The sequence below is a fragment of the Xiphophorus couchianus genome, chromosome 8 (assembly GCF_001444195.1).
Source record: "Xiphophorus couchianus chromosome 8, X_couchianus-1.0, whole genome shotgun sequence".
NCBI classification, from domain to species: domain Eukaryota; kingdom Metazoa; phylum Chordata; class Actinopteri; order Cyprinodontiformes; family Poeciliidae; genus Xiphophorus; species Xiphophorus couchianus.
Genome location: NC_040235.1, coordinates 23,623,308 through 23,647,885, shown reverse-complemented (window position 1 = coordinate 23,647,885; position 24,578 = coordinate 23,623,308). Strand labels below are relative to the sequence as shown.

At 41.2% G+C, this 24,578-nt stretch overlaps 1 protein-coding gene across 10 annotated transcripts in view; it reads right to left on the bottom strand.

Annotated features, from left to right (window-relative positions):
- Nucleotides 1–226: 226 nt before the first annotated feature.
- Nucleotides 227–24,578, bottom strand: part of mast4 (microtubule associated serine/threonine kinase family member 4) — a 103,668-nt gene continuing 79,316 nt past the window's right edge. For 8 of the 10 annotated variants that reach the window (XM_028024907.1, XM_028024897.1, XM_028024900.1 and 5 more), the window contains 22 exons: nucleotides 24,018–24,172; nucleotides 23,855–23,930; nucleotides 23,559–23,768; nucleotides 22,667–22,768; nucleotides 21,419–21,551; nucleotides 20,524–20,585; nucleotides 20,336–20,427; nucleotides 20,002–20,210; nucleotides 19,773–19,911; nucleotides 17,929–18,061; nucleotides 17,666–17,831; nucleotides 13,503–13,604; nucleotides 12,873–12,995; nucleotides 11,554–11,663; nucleotides 10,854–10,975; nucleotides 10,078–10,292; nucleotides 9,017–9,217; nucleotides 8,409–8,635; nucleotides 8,169–8,291; nucleotides 7,431–7,567; nucleotides 5,802–5,986; nucleotides 227–5,707 (listed from right to left, as the gene is read on the bottom strand). In XM_028024907.1, coding sequence (XP_027880708.1) covers nucleotides 2,256–5,707; nucleotides 5,802–5,986; nucleotides 7,431–7,567; nucleotides 8,169–8,291; nucleotides 8,409–8,635; nucleotides 9,017–9,217; nucleotides 10,078–10,292; nucleotides 10,854–10,975; nucleotides 11,554–11,663; nucleotides 12,873–12,995; nucleotides 13,503–13,604; nucleotides 17,666–17,831; nucleotides 17,929–18,061; nucleotides 19,773–19,911; nucleotides 20,002–20,210; nucleotides 20,336–20,427; nucleotides 20,524–20,585; nucleotides 21,419–21,551; nucleotides 22,667–22,768; nucleotides 23,559–23,768; nucleotides 23,855–23,930; nucleotides 24,018–24,172 — 6,474 coding nt within the window. In that variant the 3' untranslated portion in view covers nucleotides 227–2,255. The remainder of the gene's footprint in view (nucleotides 5,708–5,801; nucleotides 5,987–7,430; nucleotides 7,568–8,168; nucleotides 8,292–8,408; nucleotides 8,636–9,016; nucleotides 9,218–10,077; nucleotides 10,293–10,853; nucleotides 10,976–11,553; nucleotides 11,664–12,872; nucleotides 12,996–13,502; nucleotides 13,605–17,665; nucleotides 17,832–17,928; nucleotides 18,062–19,772; nucleotides 19,912–20,001; nucleotides 20,211–20,335; nucleotides 20,428–20,523; nucleotides 20,586–21,418; nucleotides 21,552–22,666; nucleotides 22,769–23,558; nucleotides 23,769–23,854; nucleotides 23,931–24,017; nucleotides 24,173–24,578) is intronic. The other 2 variants (XM_028024898.1, XM_028024901.1) reach the window with 1 other exon arrangement.

Genomic DNA, 24,578 nt, shown 5'->3' with positions numbered 1-24,578 from the left:
CAATTAATTTATAACTGAATTAAAGTGGACTAATAAATTCAGCTTTTAATTGGATGTTTCTGTGATCAAAACAAACAAAGATACTTCTTCCTCATACTGAGGATATTTAATGCGTCTTGGATAAGTGTCGACTTTGCCTTTTCACTGAAGTTTCTCATAAAAGTAAGCAAAACATGCGTCTTTACAGAAATCGGCACACGTAAGAAAACCAAATGGAGACAAAACGGATCATTTAGAATCTCATTTTATTTTCAGTATTACGCAACATTAGAAGTATAAATATCTGTTAATATACAACATCTATGACATCCACAGAGCTTTTCTTGGGCAAGATACAAAAACACAAAAACACTTTTATTGCACATTTTCTAAAAGACAAACCATAGAGGGCGAGTTCACCTAATACCAGTGTCGCACAGAGAAACTAAGGGGCCTGGAGGGACAAGCAGACGAGAAGAACTTGACGCATAAGAACACTGATTACTGCACAAAACGAATATCCTGCTGGCAGGGGAGCAAAGGTCTCACATGGCTATCAGCAACATCATCTGAGACACAGAATACAGATTTGGCAAATTAACAATATACAAAATATACATCCATGAGGCTTTGTAAACAAACACTGAATGTGCTTTTAGACGTCCGTCGCCTTGGGAACATAAACGGGGGTAGGGGCGGGGATGAAAATGAGGTGTTGGCTCTACTTTTAGCTCCTAATTTATATCGACTCAGTGAACAAACATTTAAGGTGCAGCTTCTTACAATAACAGCTTTACAATATCTAATGCGAGGAAAACATCCGATTGGTTCACGATAGCAACCCTAAAGTCAATTAATAATTATTGGAGACGGTGTGGAACATTTAGATATGCTTTGTGTCAAGATTAATTTATAGGTTTTATACGAGTAGTAGAGATTTAAAAAAACCCCCAATAAAACAGTATATACTGCTAAAAATAATGTCCTACGCTAATTTCTGCTAATTTTCTACAGGGTTTGCAATCCAACGCCATGAATAGTCAAAGAGTGAATAAGGATACATGACAGCCTGTAGGTGTGGTACAGAGTATTTGCACGCCATGGACATAAACTAATGCTAACACTCTTTTGCTACGTTAAGGTGAAGCTTAAGGTTGACTGAAGACAGCACAGACACCCCGACAGTGAAACAGTTGAACACCGACCCTTTAAGATGGCACATTCCTCGTGTGATCGAGCAGAAGTCCTCGACATGAAAACCCCCCCAAAGGACTTCAACTCAACAGAAGCGCTCGTTTATTCCTTCAAATCGAACAATCGCTTAGCATTCTTCAAAACCGCAAGCTAGCCTGCAAACACGCCAAACGAACGATAGAGACATTCTTAGGAAACGCTGATAGCCCTCACAGTTTCATATATATTTGTAGTAATTTATAATGCTACATTTAAAAGAAATAGCCCAGTTTAGCTCCTCAAACTTTGTCCCTCTTCAAGTCAGTTTTGGAACACGATAGACGTCAGAGAGGATGAGACTTCAGACCACAGAGCAGAACGTCTTCATGTCGAGTAATACAAACAAGACACGGCAAAATCTTTACATATAATACAAACAATCATTGTAAGTCCATGTTTTCCTCCCCCCACCCCTGTTTTACAGTATTTTATTTACACCATATTGCATAAAAATCAGAACTATATATGTACAGATGTCAAAGGAATGTGAATAAGCAACTCCTTGCTAAGAACAGCAAGAGGTTTTATTTCCCCACATGTCTAAGGCCCCTTCACTAAGAACCAGAACATGATTCTGTATGTTAATGTTGTAGGTGAACAAGCACCCACTTATCGACAAACTTGAATCAGGCGGATCATACCAGGCAGGAAAAAAAACAAAACAAACGCCGGTAGCTAAACTACTTAGTAAAATCATGTGGTCTACTGCATTAAAAAGACCTTGGCATCGGGTCCTCCCAGTCCACAAGTAAAAGTGCAATTCGAAATCTTTTATGGCACTGACTCTTCACCACATTACAGCCTCTGACGTACTGATTGCACAAAGCCTTTGGTGAGGAAAACAAACAAACCTTCACACATTCATTTGACTTGAGAGAAAAACACCAACGTCATCAGCAAATTAAGAGACGCCAACACCTGAATCGGCATGTAACAGCTTGGCCGGTCCTCAAGTAACCCCCTTCTGTCCCTCCCCACCAAAAAAAAGGGAAAAAAAGAAGGCATGATGATGCTGACAAATCATTTGAACTTCCTTTGTGTTTTTACTTCTTGTTACTGCAGTTACGGGGTAAATCCTTCTGCTGCTTGCACCTGCTACCGTCCTTATCTGAAGTCTCTTTGAGCGCTGAGGGAGAAACCCGGGATGCGTCCCTTTTTGTAGTTTTCTGCGCAGACGTGACCTCTGGAACGGCGTCTTTTTTCTTCCTGTCCGCCTGCTCCTTCCGGCCAGACGAGAGCTGCTTGTCAAGTGGGGTTGTGTTTTGTGTGTCTGGAGGCTTGTGACCGTCTTGTTTGAGCGCGTCCTTAGACCCCTTGACCACAGACTCGCACCTAACCTTGTCTAAGGCGTCTCCTTGGCTCGGCAAGTACGTGTCCTTTTTCACTGCAGGCTTTGGCAGTACCGGTGGAGGATTGGGAGGAGGGCTAACCTCGGGCGACTGCTGAAGGGAAGGGAGAGGCAAGATTCTATCTTTTGGTTTAGAATCAGGGTGAGGTTGGTTTTTGGGTGAACGATCTTTTGGTTTTGCATCCAGATTTTGTTTGATTAGAGGAATTGACGATGCGGTTTTAGGAGGCAGGGGTTTTGACTTTGTGTCTGGGCTATCTTTTATGGTAAAAGAAGCATTAGGTTGGGTCACCTTTTGCTTGGGTGACTGTGTTGGCTGCGGTGGTTCTTCCAGCTTCATGCCACACCCGACGGACAATGACACCTCTCCACGTTTAATGTCCTTAGTTGCTTGAACATTTGTAGTAGTGGCTCCAGATTCCTTAGGGTGTTTTGTGCTTGGGATTGGAGGAGGTGTGATGTGAGACTTTACTTCAGGTAGATTTGAATTCTTCACAGATGCAAAACCTTCAGTTTGCGGTTCAGGCCTCGATTTACCTTTAGGACTCGAAGCATTTTCATTTGGAGGTGAAACTTTGAGTTTCGCAGGCTGGACCGCAGTGTTTTCCTTTGCTCCCTTCTTGAACTCTGAATCCGATGGTTTGTGCTGTGCTTTTTCAGCTGGACAGAGTTTAGAGGATTGCCCAACATCTTTCAAACACACAGAGTTCTTTGACGAGATTGTAGGAAGTTGTTTCTTCAGGAACATGTCCTGTGAGTCATCCGCAGGTGCGGAGTTAGTTTTTCTGTTCACATTTATGTTCTCTTTTGTTGCAAGATTGAAGGAAGTGTTTGTGATTTGCTCCGTTTTGGAGGCACCGGTATTGATTTCAGAGCTCGTTCTGTTCGTTCCTCTGCTAGACAGCGCCACATCTTCACCAACAGATGTTCCGCAGGTGACTTCAGGATTTAAACAGTTGGATTTATCATCACCCTCGGAAGATGATGCTGATGTTGTGACAGGAACTCTTGCCTGTGCGTCTGAGGAGCAGATGTTGAGTGGCTGCTGTTTAGAAAACACATTCTCTGGAGTGAGCTCAGGAGCGGGGACGTTCTGTACTTGCCCCGAGCTAACAGCGGATATTGGTTTCTCAGCACTCAGATGCTTACCCGTATCCAAACCAGAGTCTGTGCTCTGCCTTCGTGGCCTTTCATTACCAGCCACCTCAACATGTGAAGGAGTTGTGCTGTTTACCTCCAGCCTCGCTGAACTCAAAGATGCCACCGTTTCTGACCCGTTTTGATTTGGTGATGCGGTGTTTGGCAAAACGTCCTCTTGCTCTGCTTCATCCTCCTGATCTTCGTTGCTCACTTCCCGTATGGAGGGTGTTTTCCCACTGGAGGAGAAGTGGGAGGTGTGTCTGGGGCCTCTGAGGTCATGGACTAAAGAAGAGGAGGCCTTTACACCGGCACGGCCATCTTGTTTGACTCCTGAAGGCTTTAAAGAGTCTCTGTGTCTGTCTTGTGTCTTATCAACGATTGAAGCAATTTTAATGTCTGCTGCTGCAGTATTTGCCTGCTCTTTGGAGACAACAGCGCTGGTTACAGGCAAGACAACTTCATTACTTGGCAAACATGTCAGAGAAGTTTTCACCTTATCGGCCTTCAGTTGGGGGACGGTGATCTGTCTATCAGTTGGACTTTTGAGGCGTACCGATGGACTCAGAGAGAGAGTGTCGCTTGTGTGGTCTGTAATTTTGGACAGGCAGCTTTCGGTTTTGGAAACCCTCGGCCCTGAAAGCAGAGCAATGTCCAGAGTCCCCTCCAGGGGCTTAAGCGAGGAGACGTGGCGTCCCTCGAGTTTGTACTCGGATGAAGTCTTCCTCAGCGCAGACTCAGCAGAGGAAATGAGCTGGAGTTTCTCCACAGCACTCCCTTCCCTCCCTGAGTAAAGCTTGGGGGTTAGACCTTCAGGATTTGAGTGAACGCTGCTCTTCATGTGGTCATGACACACGACCGTGTCCAGCTGGAGGCTCTTGGACCTCATGGAGCCAAAGTGAAGGTTCTCATGGAGGCCGGACGACAGCCGACACAAGCAATCCTCTCTGTCTTCAAACGACAGCCTCTTCCTGGTGAACTCTATGGTTGGAGCTTTGAAGTCCAGTCTGTCGGGCTTCGGCGTGTCTTTCCCGTGCCGAGTGAGCTGCCGCTCCGCGTGGGGAGTGAAGGGAGATGAGCGGGTGCTTCCTTCAGCTTCACAGCTGGCACCGGACGCTTCGGCGAATCCCTCAGAGACCCGTGTGGACAGTTTTTTGTAGAGGACATCTTTGAGCGTTGTGCTTGCAGCTTTGATCTCCAGACCAGACTCTGGGCTGCTCTGGGGTTTGCTCTGGTTTGGAAAAAGGAAACTTTCATCCTTCTCATCACCACACAGGGGCAACGAGTCAGATTCAAGCAGAGCATCTTGCTTCTGCAGAGACTCCCTCCTCTCTGACCAGTCCTGCCTTTTAACCACCATCTTGAATTTCAGTTTCTCCTTGTCAAGCTCCTCCAAAGACTCCTGTCGGCCTACCTTACGACCAACTGGCCTCTTTAAGCAGCCTTGCTCAACGGGCCGCAGGCGATTAATGGGCAACGGCTCGCTAGCCGTTTCGTCCACGCTCTGCAGGGTAGTGTAATCTTCAGAAGCCCTCAGCTCCTCTTCCTGAATCTCCTCCTGGGTGACCTCCAAGCTGTGTTTTCTGGTACAAAGGTGCTTCTTCTCTCCCGCGTAGGACGGGGACAGCTTCTCCTCGGACTGAACACGCTTCAGCAGGGGTGAGCGAGGAGGCTCGGCATTTTTAGGGCAAGCAATATGGCGGACAATTGTGGGAGGAGAGTGTATTTTGGCCGGGAAAGGTTGCGCCGCCTTGGAAATCGCTACAGGATGTCCGCTCAGTAGCGGAGAGGGCGAGCGCTGGGGAGACGTTGGCTGCGGAGTGGGTGAAGGCGTACGGGCCAAAGGAGAGAGGGGGATGCTGCCGGCAGACTTTCGACGCCCCTGTCGGAGCCGCTGACTCGGCAGCTTGGGGCCGAGGCCGTACAGCGTGCTGGGACGGATGTGGCCGGAGCCGGCGGGGGAGTTCGGAGTGCTGGAGCTGGGAGAGCTGCTCTGGGAGGAGTTGCCCCCTGGAATTCACAAGCACAAGTCATGGTACGCATCAGTAAATGAAAGGCATACACAGGTCATCTGTTTGTCCAAAGTTGAGATCAACTCTCCCACCTGACTGGGTGAAATCCGGCGCAGTTCGGAGGGCGGCGGTGGGGGACCGAGGGGAGAGGCTGTGGGTGGGCGAGCCGGGCAGACTCTCGCCGGACGACAGAGAGTGGTTCAGAGAGGAGAAACTGCGGCTCGTGTGGAGCAGAGGGGAAGGCTGCATGGCGAAACGTTTGAAAAGGGAGCGGCGTCTGAAAAAAACCCAAAGAAAAACTAAGAATAACGCATCATTCGTATGAAAGCTTCATGAAAGCAGAGACGGGTCAATAATATATATTTATATCCTCAATATCAGTTTACTTCACAGAAGTCAACACAAAAAACAGTCATCAGCAGGAATCAAGAGTGTTGATTAAAATTAAAATTTCTATTTGCTGGATGAATTCATAGTAGCGTATAATTATTAAGTGGACAAAAAATGACAAGACTTGACATTTTTCACAAAAATCTTAAAAAGTGTGCTGTACATTTGAATTGACTGTAATATCACAAAATAAAATAAACTGGTTTCAGGATATGGTACAACATCAAAGGCGGCTGGACAGATATCATGTGTAGATTGGTGGAGTTTCAGTAAATACAGGGTAATCCTTTAAGAAAGGTAGGATGTAAAAAAAAGACTTTAGACCAGGGTGGCGTTTCCCTTCTTGCAGGGGAATGACTAAGTTGAAATAAAATGCTTTATATCAAGGCATTTTCATGTGTACGGACTCAAAATTCAACTCAGAATCCACGGCAACGCTTGAAAGTTAATGTTCGCAGATGGAAATTGCTACTATATAAACAATGGAGAAACCACATTCATCTTTTAAATGAATAGAGCTTCAAAAACCTGCAGCTGTGAAGGGCTTGTAAGCATTTCATTCGCATAGCCTGGAACGGGATCTGCCCTAAGTCTTTAGAATCCACAGTGAATAAATATAAAACGTAGCAATTAATTTAAATCCAGATATGCTAAACATGGTTCAAATAGATTTTGCTCAATAAAACAGTGTGAAAAAATATAAACGAGTATTGTTGAACAGATTTGGAGCTCGCTGAATCTTTTAAAGGCTTGAAACTAAAGGTCATTCTGTGTGTTATTAGTTTCACCAGAGCAGTCCACAACCTCTGGGTGTTTTCCGCTGAAGTGAAGGAAAAGGTTTGTAGACCTGGTAACATTTTGACAATGCAACTAAACACTTCCAATGTCTGAACATGTTTCATACACAATGCTTATGTTATATTCTTGAATGCCATGGGGAGTTCAAAATTTGAATAAAGGGATTTGAAAATATGTCTGTAGGTACTCCTATCTGTAACCAGTGAAAATCAGTGGTTTTGATTTTATGACATGGTAAGCAGATTGTATTATTAATGTTAAGTTATTTGTTGTTGATATATGTAACAGGTCTCTCTTGTAAATGAGAATGAGTCTCAAGAGATTTTCCTGGATAAATAAAGGATTAATAATAATGAAAAAGATGTAATCAAGGAGCAGCTTTTAAATTCTGAGCAGAACCACTGGGGGAAACGGCAGCCTTCTGATTCCACATCTTAAGCAAAAGCAACATCTACACTCTTATGGTAGAAACAGTTTATAAGATTCCCAATATAGCAAAAAATAAAATATGTTCAGTTCTATAAATTATTTACCTTTCTGGTGTCTTCTCCTTTTTGGACTTCTTTCCACACCTCACCATCTTGCTCCTGTAGCTGTTTCTCCTGGCTGGACCAGTTTTTATTGACGTGTTTTCAAAGGGAGTGGTAGAGATCGCCACTTTGCTTCCACTCTGAAAGAGAAACAAAATTCATGTGAGCAAGAAAACCAAGTGTGCTAAAAAAAAAAAAGAAAAGAGAATGGCCTAGTCAAAGTCCAGATCAAATCAAGACCCAAGACATATTTTCAACATGTAGTGTGACATTTTTAAAAAATTATCTTTTTACTTTATTATACTGTGTCGTGTCATGTTATATCATACCACTGTAAAGCCCTTTAGTTAGCTTAGTGGTTACTGTAAAGGTCAATAAAAATAAAATTATTATTATTATTATTATCTGATTCCAATTTAGAAATTGATGAAAAGATGACCAGATAATAGTTAAAGGTGAGATAATAGTTGAGTGAAATGAAATGTGGCTCAAGGAGTCTAGAACAAACAAAAAATAAGCACACCACACTTTTCAGTTTTTTCTTTCCTTTGCGTTTCTGTTTTTAATTTAAGGTTGAAGGGGAGATGCTTATTCTCCCACAGAAACATTAAATGCAAAACAACTAGAGTATTTACTAGTTTCATTCAGATGATTTTCAGCTAATTCATGGATTTAAGTAAACTGAGCACAAACCCAGCATGTAATGGTACAGCCCCAGTTTAAAGGTACAGTGCTCATTACCTTCAGCAGGAGCTCCACCACTTCTGTGTGGACCAGACCATGAACCGGTTCTCCGTTCACGTGAGTAATCAGGTCTCCAGCTTTGAGTCCTGCTTTATGTGCCGGCCCAGCATCTTCTACATTCTGAGTCACCAAAAAACAACCAAAAATAGTCAGAACAACCATATTGTCATCTCAAAACTTTTTTTTTTTTTAACAGAATGCAAGCTTAAAATGTCTGCAGCATTCAATGTTCCTTACCCAGACCATGTGATAGACTGTGTACATGTCGCTGTCGCAGGCGTACACTCTGATTGCCCTCAGCGTGAAGCCAAACTTCTTCCCAGAGCTGTGGATAATGATGGGCTGCCGTGGGTTTGGGGTGCAGAGGGACGAGTCTCTGCTGGGAGACGAGTCTCTGGAGGACGGGTCCGAGGAGAGGGAGTACGGAGACAGAGGGCTGGCGAGTGGAGACGCCCCAAAGATATCTGGAGAAATAAACAACCACCACCTGAGAGGCTTCTCTTATTTAATCAATCTGACCTAAACTAGGCCTAGAGTCGGTACTGGAGCTGGAGTTGTGAGGCTAATGGGATTTTCTCTCCCAGCAGCAAGGATCTCGTGCCCCCGCAGGCCTAACTGCGAATTCTGTTCATTACTGGCTTGGACTCGCCTGTTTGCTCACAGTCGGTCTGGAAAATGGATCTCGCAGCAGATGTCAAGCTGGTCCAATTCTGCACAGATCTATAAAGAGCTTTCTCCGAGCCGCTCGGCTTTGATATGATACGTTATCACTAAGAGCTCACGGTGAGAAACGCATCTTTGCAGTGGAAATCAGTATTCGATTGTGTACCGTCTCAGTGACTTACCAGCAGGGATCATTAGGGAGAGGGCTCCGGTTGAGACGGACTTGGGAACTCTGGCCAAAGGTCTGGTCTTCTCTGCGGCGGTTTCTGGTCGCAGGGAGGGCGTCTGAGGCGCCTGATCTGTGGGGGCCTGGGCGGAGCCATCAGGGATCTTTACCTCCCCACTTCTGGGCGTCAACTGGTCCAGGTGCTCAGAGAAGCTTCCTGGACAGTGCAAACGGTTTGCAGAAGAAGACATTAAGGAGGTTGCTACTAAAGTAGCAATTGGATGAGGAAAAAAAAAAAACTACATTTATTGTAGGTTTGGTCAAATCAAAGTTGCTCCTGTTCTTGTTGAGAGAGAGAAAAGTTTAACATCTCTTCCATGCTTTAGTAGAATGCGACTATAATAACCTATAAGAATAAATACAGATTGACAACAGGCCCAATTATTAAGGAGTTTAGGATTCACAGCTGAAATGATTAATTGTTATTAATTAGTTTAACTACAATTGTTAAAAGTAATTGTCAACTGGACTGGTTTTAGCATCAATAAAGTTGGAGGAAGCAAAGAAATAGAAAACAAAAAGGAACTGGCTGCATTGTTTGATCTTTTTCAGTTTTCTACCTCTGTAGTTGAACATGCTGGAGTTTTGCAAATGTTGGCATCATTTGGAAAATCTTGGGTTGTAATTTCTCTAGGATATGTTTCTTTAAGTGTTCAGTTCTCTAATAATTTTATAAACAGATCTATTAAACAATCCTAGAGAGAAAAAAAACTTGTATTATTTTATTTACTTTCCAGATCAATGATGCAAATTAATCAGAGAGTATCTCAAACTTTTTATTTTTTTATTTTATCTACAACTACTACTCAGTGGTAGTTGTTATTGTGTCTTGTCTCTATGCTGTAACTGCGAAGTAATTTCCCTGCTGGGATGAATAAAGTACTTCTATTCTATTCTATTCTATTCTAAACTAATCAAGTAAAACATTAAAAAGGACAAGCCCCATACTGAAACCTTTATTTTATCAGAAAACCAAAGCCAGATGTCATGTTTCTGTGCGACGGCGTTAACTCGTACCAGAAAGCGTGGCTCCGCTGTGAGTGCTGCCAGGAGTGACGACATCAGGCTCGTCCTGAGGCAGCTCTCCGATGGAGAAGGAGACCTTGCTGGGGTCGCTGAGCCCCGAGGTGTCGTCTCCTTCGCTCTCAGTGGAGATGGCAAACTTCGGGAGTAAAGCGGGTCGGGGGACCTGGTTGGTACTGTCCGTGTCTGTCGAGTGGGACACCGAGGGCCTGGATAAAAGGACAACGAGCCCTTATGAGCTAATCAAACAACGCTGGAGAAGATTGTTTACAGGGATTCTGCAGGCTTCACAAACTCAAATTTAAGACTTTCAAAGACCTTTTTAACACCATCATAAGAGGGATTTAAGACCTGCATCTCCTTAGAAATGCACAAACCTACTGATTGGCGCAAAAAGGCTAGCTAGCAAATTAGTTAGCTAGCAAGGGTATGTTAGCATTGAGTTAATAGTAGGTTCAATTATGGACATAATAAATGCATTTATTATTTTATTATCATGTCTTTAGCCTGATAATAAAACACAATGTAGATGTCTGAGTGTGACTCAAACTGTTGCCCGACAGAAAAGTCCATTTTGTCATGTCCAGACAAAATTTAAGACCTGTGATTAACATATTAAAAAATCAACTAAATTTTTAAGATGAATTTAAGTTATTTTAAAACCTTAATTTTAGATACATGAATTTAAAACTTTTTAAAGATGCGCTGATGCAGTCAGTCAGGCGGTGTTGATCTGTTTAGACGTTCTGCACAGATGGAAATACGCCTACATTTCAGCAAAGTCTGGCGTCCAGCTTAGGGAGTCTACAGTGAGGGGGCTCTCACTCTTCTTCTCCTCCGTCTCTCCCTTCTCCTCCAGATGTCCTCGGGACAAATCCAAGCTACTGTAGACCTGACAACAACAAACAAACAGTTCACTTCACACGCAGGCAACAAAAAATTTTAAAAAATCGACAACGAAATGCATCAAAAAGTACAACAATCTTTAAGATTAAATGCATTCTGCAGGGTTTATAATGGTGTGATTGTTTGTGTTACGCAGAGCTTATCGCGTCTGACAAATGTGCAGCTGAGGTGAAACCATTCAGAGCGGCTGAGACGCCGTGCTGCTTTTTGAGACTCGCTGTAATGTTTCGTTTTGATGTGAGAGGAGTGCTTACTGCAATGCAGCACGACTCCCAGCGTGAGGGACTGGACTGTGTGCTGTTCACACTCTACTAGGAAAAACTGGTCGGATTTACAAGGAGAAAATATGTGCAGCGAATGTATGACATAAATGTTTAATACAACCGGGGGGGGGGGGGGGGGGGGGGGGGGTAGCAGAGAACAAGTATGAGGGAAAGCAGGATTTTTAGGTGAAGATTTCCGTGAAACCCCAAAAGGAACGATGGGGGCAGATGTGGATATCGGCTCATTTACTCCACTAGCGTGAGACCCGTGCAACGCGAAGATCCGAGATTAAAGAGGCACCTTGGAGAATCTGTGAGAGCAGGAGGAGAACTGCCGCAGCTCCACGTTGAAGTCTTCGTCGTTTGTGTCGTCTTCCTCCATCTCCAGGTGGTGATACCTCTCGGAGCGAGCTGAAAAGGAGGGAGGTTTTAGCTTAATTTTTTTCTCTCCACAGTTTGTTTTTCCTTCTTTCTTTCTGACGGGTCATTTCTTTGCCAAAGGAAAGAAATTAGGTAGAGAGCAGCAGTTTTGATTTCTGTCAGCCACAAAGCCTTTTTTTCAGACGCTAAGCAGAGAGACAGACAGCAGAGAGAAACAAAGGCTGGCCTTGGCTCAGGTTGTGCTCTTAAATCTCTATTTCTTCGGCTCCAATTCAGCATTTTCCACCAAGAAATCTTCACGTCTTTTCTTAAAATGGATGAAAAATAAAGAAAAGTGAAACTGCAGCCTTTTGGGCTTGTGTAGCTTCAATCAAATCGGTAACTTCACTAAATAAAAAGCCATAATTGAGATATAACAAGCTTTTTTGAGACTGTAATTGTGAGTAAGCAGAGTGTTGTTACTCCAGCCTCAAATTCATGTTTTCTACTAGTATCGACATGTATTTAGCTTCCTAGATCTAAATATTCCGACCTCTATTAAAATAAGCAACCCCACAGCATGATGCCGCCAACACCATGTGGAACTGTTTAAGTTATCTCTTTAGGCACACATGTTTTGTTTTTGGCTTTTATTTGTGGACTCCCTTTGAGCAAAGGAGAATTTTTTCTGAGACGTTTTAATGACAACTTTGCATTTTCAGATGAAGAATTGAGCAGAGCTTTGCGAGATGTCCAAAAAGTACATTTTGTTAAGCTCTCTCGCTTTTTATGAGATTCGTAGTTGGAAAAAATTAAAAGCAGGTTTTCTTTTGCTTTCACTTTAAAATATTGTATTTTTTTATGTTGACATATTAGATAAAATGCCAATAAAATAGTGTAAATTCAGAGATTGTAATGTGGCAAAAATATTACAAATGGGACGGGGGTTTTTCTAAGCATTTAAAAAAAATCTTGTTTTTATATGTTAAACAAAAAAAAAAAACTCCAGAAAAAAACATGATTTTTTTAGATGGTAATGGTAAAATGGTATAAAGCACGTAAGCTTTATAATTTATCAAGTTTCTTGCTAAATTATTTTAAAAAACATGCAAGTTTTGTTTTCATAACACTTACATGCTTTCTAAAAAAATCTTTATAAAAAGCTGCTTACTTTAATGTTGCCTTAGCACACGAAGTCGAAAAAGAGCAAAGGCAAGAACTGATCTAAAGCGTCTGCTTATGTTTTCCGTTTTGACTCACTGTCGAAGTAGCTTGTGTCATCTTCAGACTCCAGCTGAGGGATGAACTCAGCCTTCTGTCTCAGCAGGCCATTCCAGTCCAGGTCGTGGAAAAACTGATGTTGCTTCACTTCTGATGCTCCTCCTGTTGGTGGGATCAACACAAGTTTTATAGGGACAAAGTGAAAAGAAGAAGAAGTAGGAAAGAAAAAAGGAGAGCAGGAAGAAAATTTCCTAACGCTTCAGTTTAACAAAAGAGGCGAAGGAACACTAACGCTGCATTTCCTTTTTCCCCTCGTGGCTGCAGGACAAACCGATGTAATGACCGTGAACTTCCTGCCTGTGACCTTTCAGCGCAACAGCAGCAGACATTTGGTCGAGCTGTCCTCTAAATGACGAAAGGCTTTTTCCGTCGGGTCGTGGTCGCTTTTACAATCTGCAGATTCTCAGAGTGCCTGCCTGACCATGCATGGAATTGGATTCATCCACTAGCGAGGAAATAATTGCAATTGATCAGAGCGGGGAGGTTCGGGCCTGCTCACGGGATAAAGTACTCTGCTGTACGATGACCTCAGCAGCTTAGAGCGGCGAACCGAACCATGCCGAGGTGGAAAACGAGAACCGGCTCTGCAGGTGTCAAAGGGTTTCTCACCTGCTCCCATCCTTTCCAGAGGGTTCTGTCTCAGCAGCAGGGTGATGAGCTCCTGAGAATCAGGAGGTGGAGCATCCTCACCATCAGGCCAGTTGATCTCATCTGCAAACAATGCATAGAATTAGTTAGAATACCACCTGAAACAAAGGAGCATGTTGATGTGCTTTTATATGCATATTTAATGGAAAACTGACTTTTTTTTTCATCTCAAAGTCAATATTCAACCATGGTAGGAGCCCATATATAATGCCTTGAAACGGTATTCATACAATTTTGGGAATTTTGAGTAATTGGATTAGGGGTGCACTGATCAATCGCTGGTCGGCCGATACTTATAGGTGAAATTGATCTTATCTACCATTTATAAGTCAGAAAATCACTAAAGGAACCATCTCAAGTGCAGTTAAAACAACTCTGTATTGTTTCATGGCTATTGTACAATAGTTTTCGATCAAATAAGATTGGTATATTGGAGGTGTGTTGTGACCTTGTAGCAACAGAAAGTGTTGGTTATTAAAGATAAAACATAATAATTGTAATCGGTCAAAATTGAAATAGGCAGGTCATGTTTTTTTAAATCGTCGATCAGCCAGAAAACTGAAAATTGGTGCACCCCTAAACGGGATCTGGGGTTTTCTAAATGTTTGAAGAAATGCACATCTAAAGAGCGCAATTTTATTTGTAATCAGCCCTCTTTACTATGATACCCTTGAACAAAATCCACTGCAGCCAACTGCATTCAGAAGTTAGTCAGTAGGTATATCGTATGATTTATGTTGCCTTAAATGCTGATATTATTTAGAAGTCATTCCCTAGTCACATAGCACAGAATTCAACAATGTCAAAATGTTAATCATCTCTAAAGACAATCAGAAATCTTATCACAATGTTATTTTTGTCAACATCACGCAGGTCAAACCTTTACCCATCAGGTATAAATCCTCAATAAAGTTGTCATCTATAATGACGTGCAGTTCTGTTGATTTAGGTGAAGCTTTCTGCATTTTTTCCTCAAGCTCTGAATTTGAGACATCAGTTTGGATATAAGCGCGACCTGCGACGGGATGCAGCCGTATTTCAGGTGTTGCTGTTGTGAACAGCGGCAGCTCTTATCAACAGCCTGTCTCTCGTTGTTGTGCTTTACTGCTCTGTGTCTGCACCGACAACTTTCCAGATGGTTCTGTTTGAAAGACCACCTGGAATGTCAGGCTGGCATATCAGTCAAAAAGCTGGATTTTTGTTTTTCCCCCCTGAAAACGTCTCCTCTAAACAACTAAGCCACACCTTACACTGTACATTCACAACTTTTCCGATTTCAAGAGCTCCTTTCGAGGCACAACCAGCAAAATTCAACTTAACCTTGTAATGAATTGTAGGGATTAAAATGAATCTGCGCACGCTCTAATTTTCTGTGAAAAGTCTCACAAGCGGAGAACAGATGTTTAAAGCCCCGTCTGTGTCACGCTGATTGTCGACTTTAAGCGGCATTTTAATCAAATCTGGACGCAGGCTATGAATATGTACGTGCGTCCTGAGGCCACGGTGGAGTGTATTCAGGCCTCTTTAATTAACAGTTACCCTCAGAGGCTTGGCGTCGCTTGATTGAGAGCAAACCAAATCCGTTATGGCGTGCCATTCATTTCCACGTCCCACACGATGGCGGCTATCCAGCGGCTCAACAACATGCAGCGACACGATTCGCTGGAAAACTGCAGCGCTGACGACACCTCATGTTTTCAAGAAGATGAATCATAATGTTTATACTTAACATGCAGTCGCGAGACGAAATGAGAGTCACTATGCGGTATCTGTTTTTGAGTCAGAGTCAGTCTTCAGTAAAATCAACAAAATGAATGCGGTCGTGGTACGATACCGATATTGCATCTTTCAGTATTGACTGATGCTGATATTTAGGCTTGTCGCATTAAATCAATCGCATGTTAAAAAAAATAGATAAATAAAAATTCCATTAGCATGATTTATTGTTTTTCTCTTTTCTCTTTTTCTACCAAAAACTGGATGATTAAAATTTTCCATTTGGTGCTTTGGTCTCAATTAGCCCTTTTTTTTTTGAAGAACCATTTTGTTTACAGAGACTTGGTCATTATTTTTATTTGTCCTTTCTGATTTGTCTGTTTATTTTGGACATTTAAAATGTTTTCCACTTCCAGTGTTAAATGTTCAATAGCATTTAAAGTTTATTGATCTTCGAGAATATGTTCTTGCATTATTATGCCACAACTATCATATTACTTGAAAATGGTCTCGAAACAACAGCATCATTAATCGCAATAACTTCTAGCACCATTTACCATGAAGCTAAATTTGTTGCGACAGGCCTACCAATATTGGCCCGATACGATATCAGCACGAATCATACACATTTTTATTACTTATTTTGTAGTGTGGAATGTCAGAAAAGGCTTGATGAAGTGATATTACATAAACAGAGAACAACAGTCAACAATTGGTATGAGAACAACTGACTCATTTATTGTTAACCAGTGAGTCTGTGTGTGGGATACAAGCGCTGCTGAATAGAAATGCTGGGGCGGATTAGATGCTGGAGCGGACTAAATGCTGGAGCGGAGTGCTTCTATCAGAGTGCTTATTTCAGAGATTTTAGATGCAGGTCGAAATAATCCGATACAAATTTTTTGGCCGATATCAAACCGATTTCTGACATTAATATCAGATCGGGAGATCCCTAGTCACTATGCATAAAGATTCATCTCTGAGCAAAGCAACTCCTGCTTCAGAAAGAGTGTCTTCCACTATGATTTTGAATGCAATAAAATAAGCGTTCACTGCCAAGATGCTTGTCTCTTAACTGATAAATGTAATGCAAAGATGGGATATTTTGAGGACATGTATAATGTGAGTAATTCTTTAATGTAAGAGAATAAATCAGCCAAAACCTCAAGTATCCATGAAAAACGAACAGCTCTGAGTTGTTGGCAGAAGTATAACCAGACCTCCGAGGCTTCATGTCACCATGGCGGTGCTTAGAGCTAAACCCCAACAGCTGCATGCAAATATGCTCAGATTGAGCAGAGTTTTGTTTTGGGATGAGACCGGGCCTGTGGAGCATCGGCTACACTTGTTTGTTAGATTTTCCCTTTGACTGGGTCCCAGCGTCAGTCAGTGTCGTGCATAACGTGGACAACAATAGGATTGCCCGACTTGGCAAGAGTACCGAGCTGCTCTGGTGTGTGTCGAAATTAGATTTTTGGGATTTCTTTTCTCTTGATTCGGAATAACTTGCCGTTTAAAATAAAAGTATTTTCTACAACATGCCCAGATGGGTTTCATATCCCCGCAGGCTACAGTCAAATGGCAGAGAGTGAAGCTTTCAGCAGATAAAAGGGAGGCTGAACGGCAAAGTTGCAGTTTCATCACTTTGAGCCTTCAACATCTGTCAGTGAAGATTATGGATTTGGAAATGTTTGCTGCCTTTGGCAAAACAGTGACCTAATCATGCCAGCTAACCGATACAAGATGTTAAAGACTTCAGGGACATTTATTTCTTTTAAGATATCAGTAAAACCCTGTTTTAAAGTGAAGACTTTAAAGCATTATTCACAGCTTTAAAGGTCAAATATTATTTGAATTTTGTTCAATTAAAATCTGTACTGGTAGACAGAGATATACAAAAACAGGGAATAATAATAAAAAAATCAACATACCAAAACTCAATTTATCAAAAATTTTAAAAAGTCTTTAAATTGTACAAGGAGATTATTTATAGGACAAAATCAACAGAACACAAGGCAGGGGATTTTTTTCTACTTTCATTTATTTTATATTATCTAAATTGGAAAAGGATTTACTCAACAATCAAATGTAATAAATCAACTGAACTTCATTATTGACAGCATTATTAAGGACGGAGGATAAATTTGTGTGAAAAAAACAAACGTTAGAATAATCACAATTGTATTTCTTGAAACATTTTATTAACCTTTGACCGCAAAACCTGCTCCCGTCTGTTGTTTTTTATTTTGAAACTTTTACATAAATCCTTGTTTGAACAGACTTAAATCAAATAGCTGACACAATATGAGCAGAGTCTGCATTTCAACTCTACAGACGCCTGGTAATCAAAATATCATATGAATCAAAATATTCAACAGGGAAAAAAAACACACTTTGGTAACACTGACCGCTTATGACCTGTCCAAACAGATCCTCTGGTGTGTCTCCAAAAAAAGGCACGCAGCCCACGAGGAACTCATAGAGGATGATGCCCATGGCCCACCAGTCCACCGGCTTCCCATAGCCTTGCCTGAGGATGACTTCTGGAGCGATGTACTCCGGGGTTCCACATACCTGCAAACGACAAAACGCACAAAGAAATCCACACCTCAATGATCTGTGCAACGACATGTGATCAAACTGGAGAGGAAGAGAGCTAAGAGACATTCACCTGCTTATCCGAGAACTCCCTGGCATCTTTCTCTATGTGTCCCTCGTACAGGTTGGTGGTCATGTTCATCAGGCCAACTTTAGAGAGGCCAAAGTCGGTCAGTTTGATGTGGCCCATCGACGTCACCAGCAGACTGAGAGAATATGAAGGCAGATAGACATTTTCTTTTTAATTAAAACTGGAAAGTGATGATTGATATGTCTTACTAGAAGGCGAATGAGTTAGAAATTGTACATTTTTAAGCGTTTGAGTTTTAATCTTAAAGTTTCCATTTAATTGAGTTAAATCAATACATAAATAGTGCATGCAAAACTTTTCGTACATCTTGAACTTTTTCAGATTTTATAATGATGAAACAAAAACGTACATGTAGCTGTTTGGCCTTTCATTTCATAGACCAACATAATGCATGACGTTATGAAATGGAAGGAAAATGTTTTCAGCATCATGCTTTGGGAATGCTTTTCTGCAGCAGGGATTTGATGAGAATATGACAAAATTAGGTCAATCCTGGGAGAAAAGCTTTTAGAGCACGAGTCAAACCCGAGGCCCACGGGCTAAACCTGGCTCGCTAAAATTATTTCTGTGGCCCTCAGGAGTCAGGAGGCCCACAGAAATAGAACTTCAAAATAATAGTTGTGTGTTAAAATATTATTTTATCTGTCAAATTAAGTTAGCTTTTGTTTGTATGAATGATCTGGATGTATTTTTAAAAGGTACTCTTCAAAGGATGCGCAGAAAATTACAATATTTTAACTGTTAGTTAACGGACAGTTTTATCAATAATTTCTGCCCTAATCAGCAGTTTGAGGACATTCATGATTCATGATGTGGCCCAAAATTAAACTAGGTTTGACACCCCTCTGTTGGAGGCTGGAAAAGATTTGGGTCTGGGGAACAGGTCTGCTCCCAAGCAGGAAAATGATCCTAAATATTTAAACTAAAGCATACTCATGTGTTAGAGCGGCCCAGTCAAATTCCAGACCTAAAGCCAGTTGAGAGAGTGTGCCCTGAAAACTCATATTCACAGACACTATTCATTCTAACGTACTAAGCTTATGCCATTTTGCAAACATTATAAACATCAGTCTTTAAGTTTGAACATTTGTGAAGACATACTTTGAAGTACTGTACCTGCAGTTATACTTGCATAGAAAGTGACTCGTAAAAGCACGCTTTGCATTTCACTCAAATTTACGAAGGTCTATCACATAAATTTCAAATTATATCCATTGAAATTTGAAAAGGTTAAAGTGGACTGAATGCTTAGCAGCTTGCTGTATATTCAGGCTGTTACACTGCAAAAACACAAAATCCTATCACATATTTTTATGTGATTTCTAGTGCAAATATTTTAGTACAAACAAAATAAGGCAAAACTAACATATGTAACTTTTCAGGAAAATACAGGAACCTGTTTTACGTCATTTTCCCTTATAGGAAAAATGTCTAATGGCAGATTATTTCACTTACAGGTAATAGTTTATCAATATTAAGGAGGTATTGACTTAAAAGAACTGTTATTTATTGCTAAAAAGTTACTTTTAACATAGTTTTGTTTTATTTCAAGTGTACTAAGATATTCGAACTAGAAACAAGACCAAAAATATTTGGTAAGAGTTTGTGTTTTCGCAGTTTAGCAAAGGTGGTTGGGAAAAAAAACAACATTGTCTCGTCACAAAGCTACCCAACTGTTTAAAGTGTGAAACAGAAAGTGAGAAAACAGTAAAGAGTTTTTTCACACAGTTCAAATGAGCTGCACAGGCAGGCGATACTTGTGTTCATCAGTATCTGCTTCAGTTCCATCTCTGGTTCATATCTGGCTTAATACATCAAGTTCTCACTTGTCAGGTTTCAGATCCCTGTGGACGATGCCGTAGTTGTGAAGATATTCCAGAGCAAGAACAGTTTCTGCAAAGTACATCCTGGCCATATCCACCGGGAGGGGACCCATGTTTTTCAACAAGGTGGCGCAATCTCCTCCTGAAGGGGGAAAAAAAATAAAAATAAATCAATGAATATAAACATGCAATAGAAGAAAAACAGAAGGCTTTGTACTCGGCTGCAGCTGACCTTCGACATACTCCATCACCATGCACAGGTGCCGCCGCGTCTCAAAGGAACAGTACATGGAGACAACAAAGGGATTCTCGGCAAAGGTGAGGATGTCTCTCTCCACAAAGGCCTGCTGTATCTGATTCCGCAACACCAGATTCTGCTTGTTGATTTTCTTCATGGCAAACCTCTGCTTGGTTTCCTTGTGCCGAACTAAATAAACAGCTCTGTGGAGTAAAACGGTGCAACAGTAAGGAGCGGAAAAAGCTTCCAAAATGGTTCATTTTCAGTTGATGAGAAATTAGGGGAAAAAAATAATTTCATGTAACCTATTAGTTTTATATTTTCTTACCCATAAGCACCGTTGCTGATGAGTTTTATCATCTCAAAGTCCAATTCGCAGGGTTTCCGTCGGGAACGCAAGACGGTGCTGAGACTCTGAGACTGAGGACAAGAAGGTAAAGAAAAAATAGTAAAATAAAAAAAATTTACTCTTTGAATAGTTAAAAAATATATAGTATTATATTTCTTAAAACGTACAGAGTCGTCTGTTTCTGGAGTTTCTGCAATGCCGCTGTCACTACTGGTCAGCTGTGCAATTTCTATGAAGAATAAAATGCGGAATTAATAACAATTTTTAAAAAGTAGTAGAAAAAAACTAAAAGTTGAATTCAGGCAGCTATTTAAAGTTAAGAATACATCCAATAGTATGTAAGGCATTTAAGAAAAACTTAAATGCCAAGAAATCAGCACATTTAAAACCAAAAAAAAATCCAAACTTGAGAGTTTATTCGCTAATTAGCTTTGAGCTGCTGACTCCAAGATAACCGGAATTTAAAATAAATGGAGCAGAAATCAGATCTGGCAACACAAGATCTGTGTTGACAGCCATTTTGAAAATCACCACTGTGGAACAAATGCTGGTTAGATATCGTTGTGCATGATTTCGTTTTGTTTGCGTGCAACAACGTGAACCGCCATGCGAGCTCCCCAGAGGGCCGGTAAACACATTTCCACTGCTATTTAACATCTGTCCCTCCGAAGAGTTCGCAGTAAGCACCTGAGGTGGCGTTTGAACCAAACACAGGAGACACTCGGCGGGGTAAAGTACGCGGAGTCTGGCTGATGAGCCAGCTTGTGTGGCTCTGTGGGGAGGCCATTCTTTTCTAATTAGTCATAATGAATGCTTTTGGTTACTGAATATGCAGAGACAGAAGGCCATTAGGCAAATGGTCTGGTTGTTTTTTTTTTTGCGTACTTCAAGAAAAAATAAATCTTTAATAGATTCCTTCATTTAGAGCCATAGTTCAGCAGGAACAACACTCCTACAGGATAAGAACAACACACATTTCATATTTAACAGCTCTAGTGAGTCTTTTTGTATTAGATTATGTTAGCACTGATGATGATGATGATGAAACAGAGCTTCCGGTACCCTCTAGAGGATCTCGTGTGAGTCCCAGCTGGCTGATGATGTAACGAGGGATGTCCGTTTTGATGCCTTGGCCTTCTTTAGCGTGTCCTTCAGCTGCTTCCAGAAGGTGGTAAAACTCCTCCGGGTCAAATTCCTGGAAACAATGTGACCCAACTTCAGTGTAAAGACTATACAGTATGTTGGGGAGCTGGAAGGATACATTATGCAATTTTCTTGTTTTGCTAATCATTAAAATATTCAACAATAATTAAGTACTTCATCATTTAAAAAAACTTAAATTATGCGCAGTGCCTCAAACATGAGGCTAAAAAATATAAATCAGGTGTGAACATGAAGTGAAGTGAGAGACCATCCAGCCACAGTATAGATGGATGCAATGACAACTGTCATTCAATGTATTGGACAGCTTGGATTTCAAATGTATTATTCATCTTTTGCACTTCTAAAAACAGGAGAGATGCATCTAAAAATACTGAGCTGGATGTATAAACGCTATGTAATTGTCAACGTACTGAAATGCCTTATTTCAAAATGATGTAAGTTTATGGAAAGTGGGTCAAAATTGTACTGATATAGAAAAAACTATTGTAAGGTAAGTACTCAATATGTTTTATTTCCATACTGCTATATTTTGTTAAAGCTGCTCACTGTTTATGGTGTTCGTTTTGGTTCCAGATATAAGCAGGTTTCATCAAACAGTGGTTTCCTGATTTATTAAGATTAATATACATTTATCTTACTTAAATAACATGTTCTCTTGCCCCTTTATCTTTACCACTTTTTTGAAAAGTGGTAAAGATAAAGGGGCTTTTAAGTCTTATCAGATTAATTCCCAAACAACAAAACAAAACAAAAAACAGGAAGTCAGGGACTACCTATTAAAAGTTCCTCGACACATTGATGACATAAAAAAAAAAAAAATATATAGATTTAAAATTAGCTTCATTTATAGAGACAATTTAGTTAAAACGATTGTTTGTACTGAGTGTTTACTTCTTGCCTATGTCTCTGACCTTATTCTACCACTGATAAAATAAAAGTTTTAAGATTAGGCTACTGCAATAATAGCAAACAAAAGTTATTTGCACAGCTTTACACAGAAGGAGTGTCTAATTGAGGAATGTGCTGTATGCTGCTCCTAGTTTTCTATAAAAAACAAAAGCTTTTTCATTTTTGTTTGAAAAAGTGAGATACCAAGAAAAACGCTGAAGACTGGGGAAGTTTTCGTATCAGAAGTTGTTTACATACCAGACATTCCAGCAGTCGAGCAGGCCGAGCTATCACAATGAGGATCTTCTTTGCCAGCTCCCTGATGAAGTCAACCTCCTCACTTTCTGACCTCTCTGTGGACTGCAGAGCAACCAACAGGATAAGAAGCCATCACACGCATATGCCACATGTCACATAAATCAGAGACAGCTTGGTAAAACTCTGTAGAAAATGGAGAGATACTCTTGATGTATAAACTTTGTCCCTCTTCATTTAGCTGTAACTCTACTGTCAGTATAAAACAGGAACTAAATTCTTCATGAGTAAAATGAAAAATTAAGGGTGTAAAAATTCGCATTTTGGGGATCAAAATTGCAACACTTGTTACATTTTCAGCTGGTGCGTTTTCACACGGCACTGCGTCAAATGAAAGCGAGCCGTTTAAAAAACCTGTTCCCCTCCTTGCCTGTGGTGGCGCTGCACCAACAACCGCTGAAGGAGACAACTCAAAAACCACTGAGCACGACTTCCTCCTTCATGTAAGGTAAATAAAAGTGGAATGGCGTCAAATTTGAGCAGGTATAGGATTTTAAAAGACCACAAGCCATTTCTCCCACTAACGGGTTTGTATTACCCAGAATGCTCTACTATATAGTCCGTGTCCTGCTTTTGGAGCGGTCTCCATATAAGTTGTTCATTTATATGGACTCAAATTGCCCCAGAGTTCACTTCAACCGAACCTGGACCTAGGTTTTAAGGCGGCTCTTTTGGTCTGCATCAGAGTTCAGTTGCACATTCACACCTCTCCAAATGAACCGGACTTTCTAGTAAAACTCACTAGAGTTCGACTAAACTCAACTAAACAGGGATGGAGTGAATGCACCCTAATAAGAGTTTTCTGAAAACTTCAAATGTTTAAAAAGCACCCTACCTCTTGAACGAGTTTCTCTAGTTTGTCAGTGAGTTCGCAGAAGTAGCTGGATGTGATGAGACCGAGCCGGCTCTTTTCCAGACAGTCCCGCGCCAGTTCAATTATCTGGTGGTGGGCGAAGCCAAGCACGCCATCTGCCAGAGGGAGGACGCTCTCCGGGGAGTTGCTGCAGATGATTTCCTGAATCTTTTCCTCCATCTGAGCGGTGGCCTGTAAGTGAGGAGGTTGCGGAGCATCTTTCAGTTGAAGTAGAAGGTCTTCAGCTCGGAGCGCGGTTACCGGCGCGGGGCGCTCACCTTAGGAAACCGCTCCTTGTAGACGTGGTTCATCATGATGATCTCGTGGTCGTAACAGGACGGAGATCGTCCAGGGCTGAAAACACACGTCACGCAGTTGTGTAGGGCGGGTTTTCAGAGCAGACTATGAAAGGTTTCAGTGGTGTAAAGATAATTTGGGTACCTGAGACTGCGTGAGCGGGGTCGCATGGCCGTCGCTCTGCGGCATTCGTCCCCGGAGATGCTCTCAGTGCAGAAGTGCTTGGAGAGGAGGTACAGTTCATCGGGCGTAGGCTGGAAGGGCAGCTGGTGCAGCTTCTCCTGTGATGAACAGGATGACTGAAAATGAAACAAATATATATTCAACATAAAAAGGAAAAGAAAAAAATAAAGAGATGGCGTTTTTTTTCCTCCCTGTAATAATGATGAAAAATACTGAACTGTTGTATTGTTTGTTACAAATCTGGCTTTTTAAAAAAATTAAATCAATAGCTTTCTAAACGGTATTTTAAACGGTCTGTATTGTAAATATTGCTGCCTCTGTGGGAGGCTAAACAGTCTTCAAACAATAATAAATTACCTTAATTTGATTATTGTAAGCAACTTCAGTCTTTTTTGAATGTAATTTTAAATATATGTTTTGAGTTTGGAATTGTTCTCAACTGTGAAGCTCTTCAAAAGTGGAAAATGAGCAAATTTCTCAAAAATTCCCTAGAAATTTATATTATAAACTATCAAGAAAACC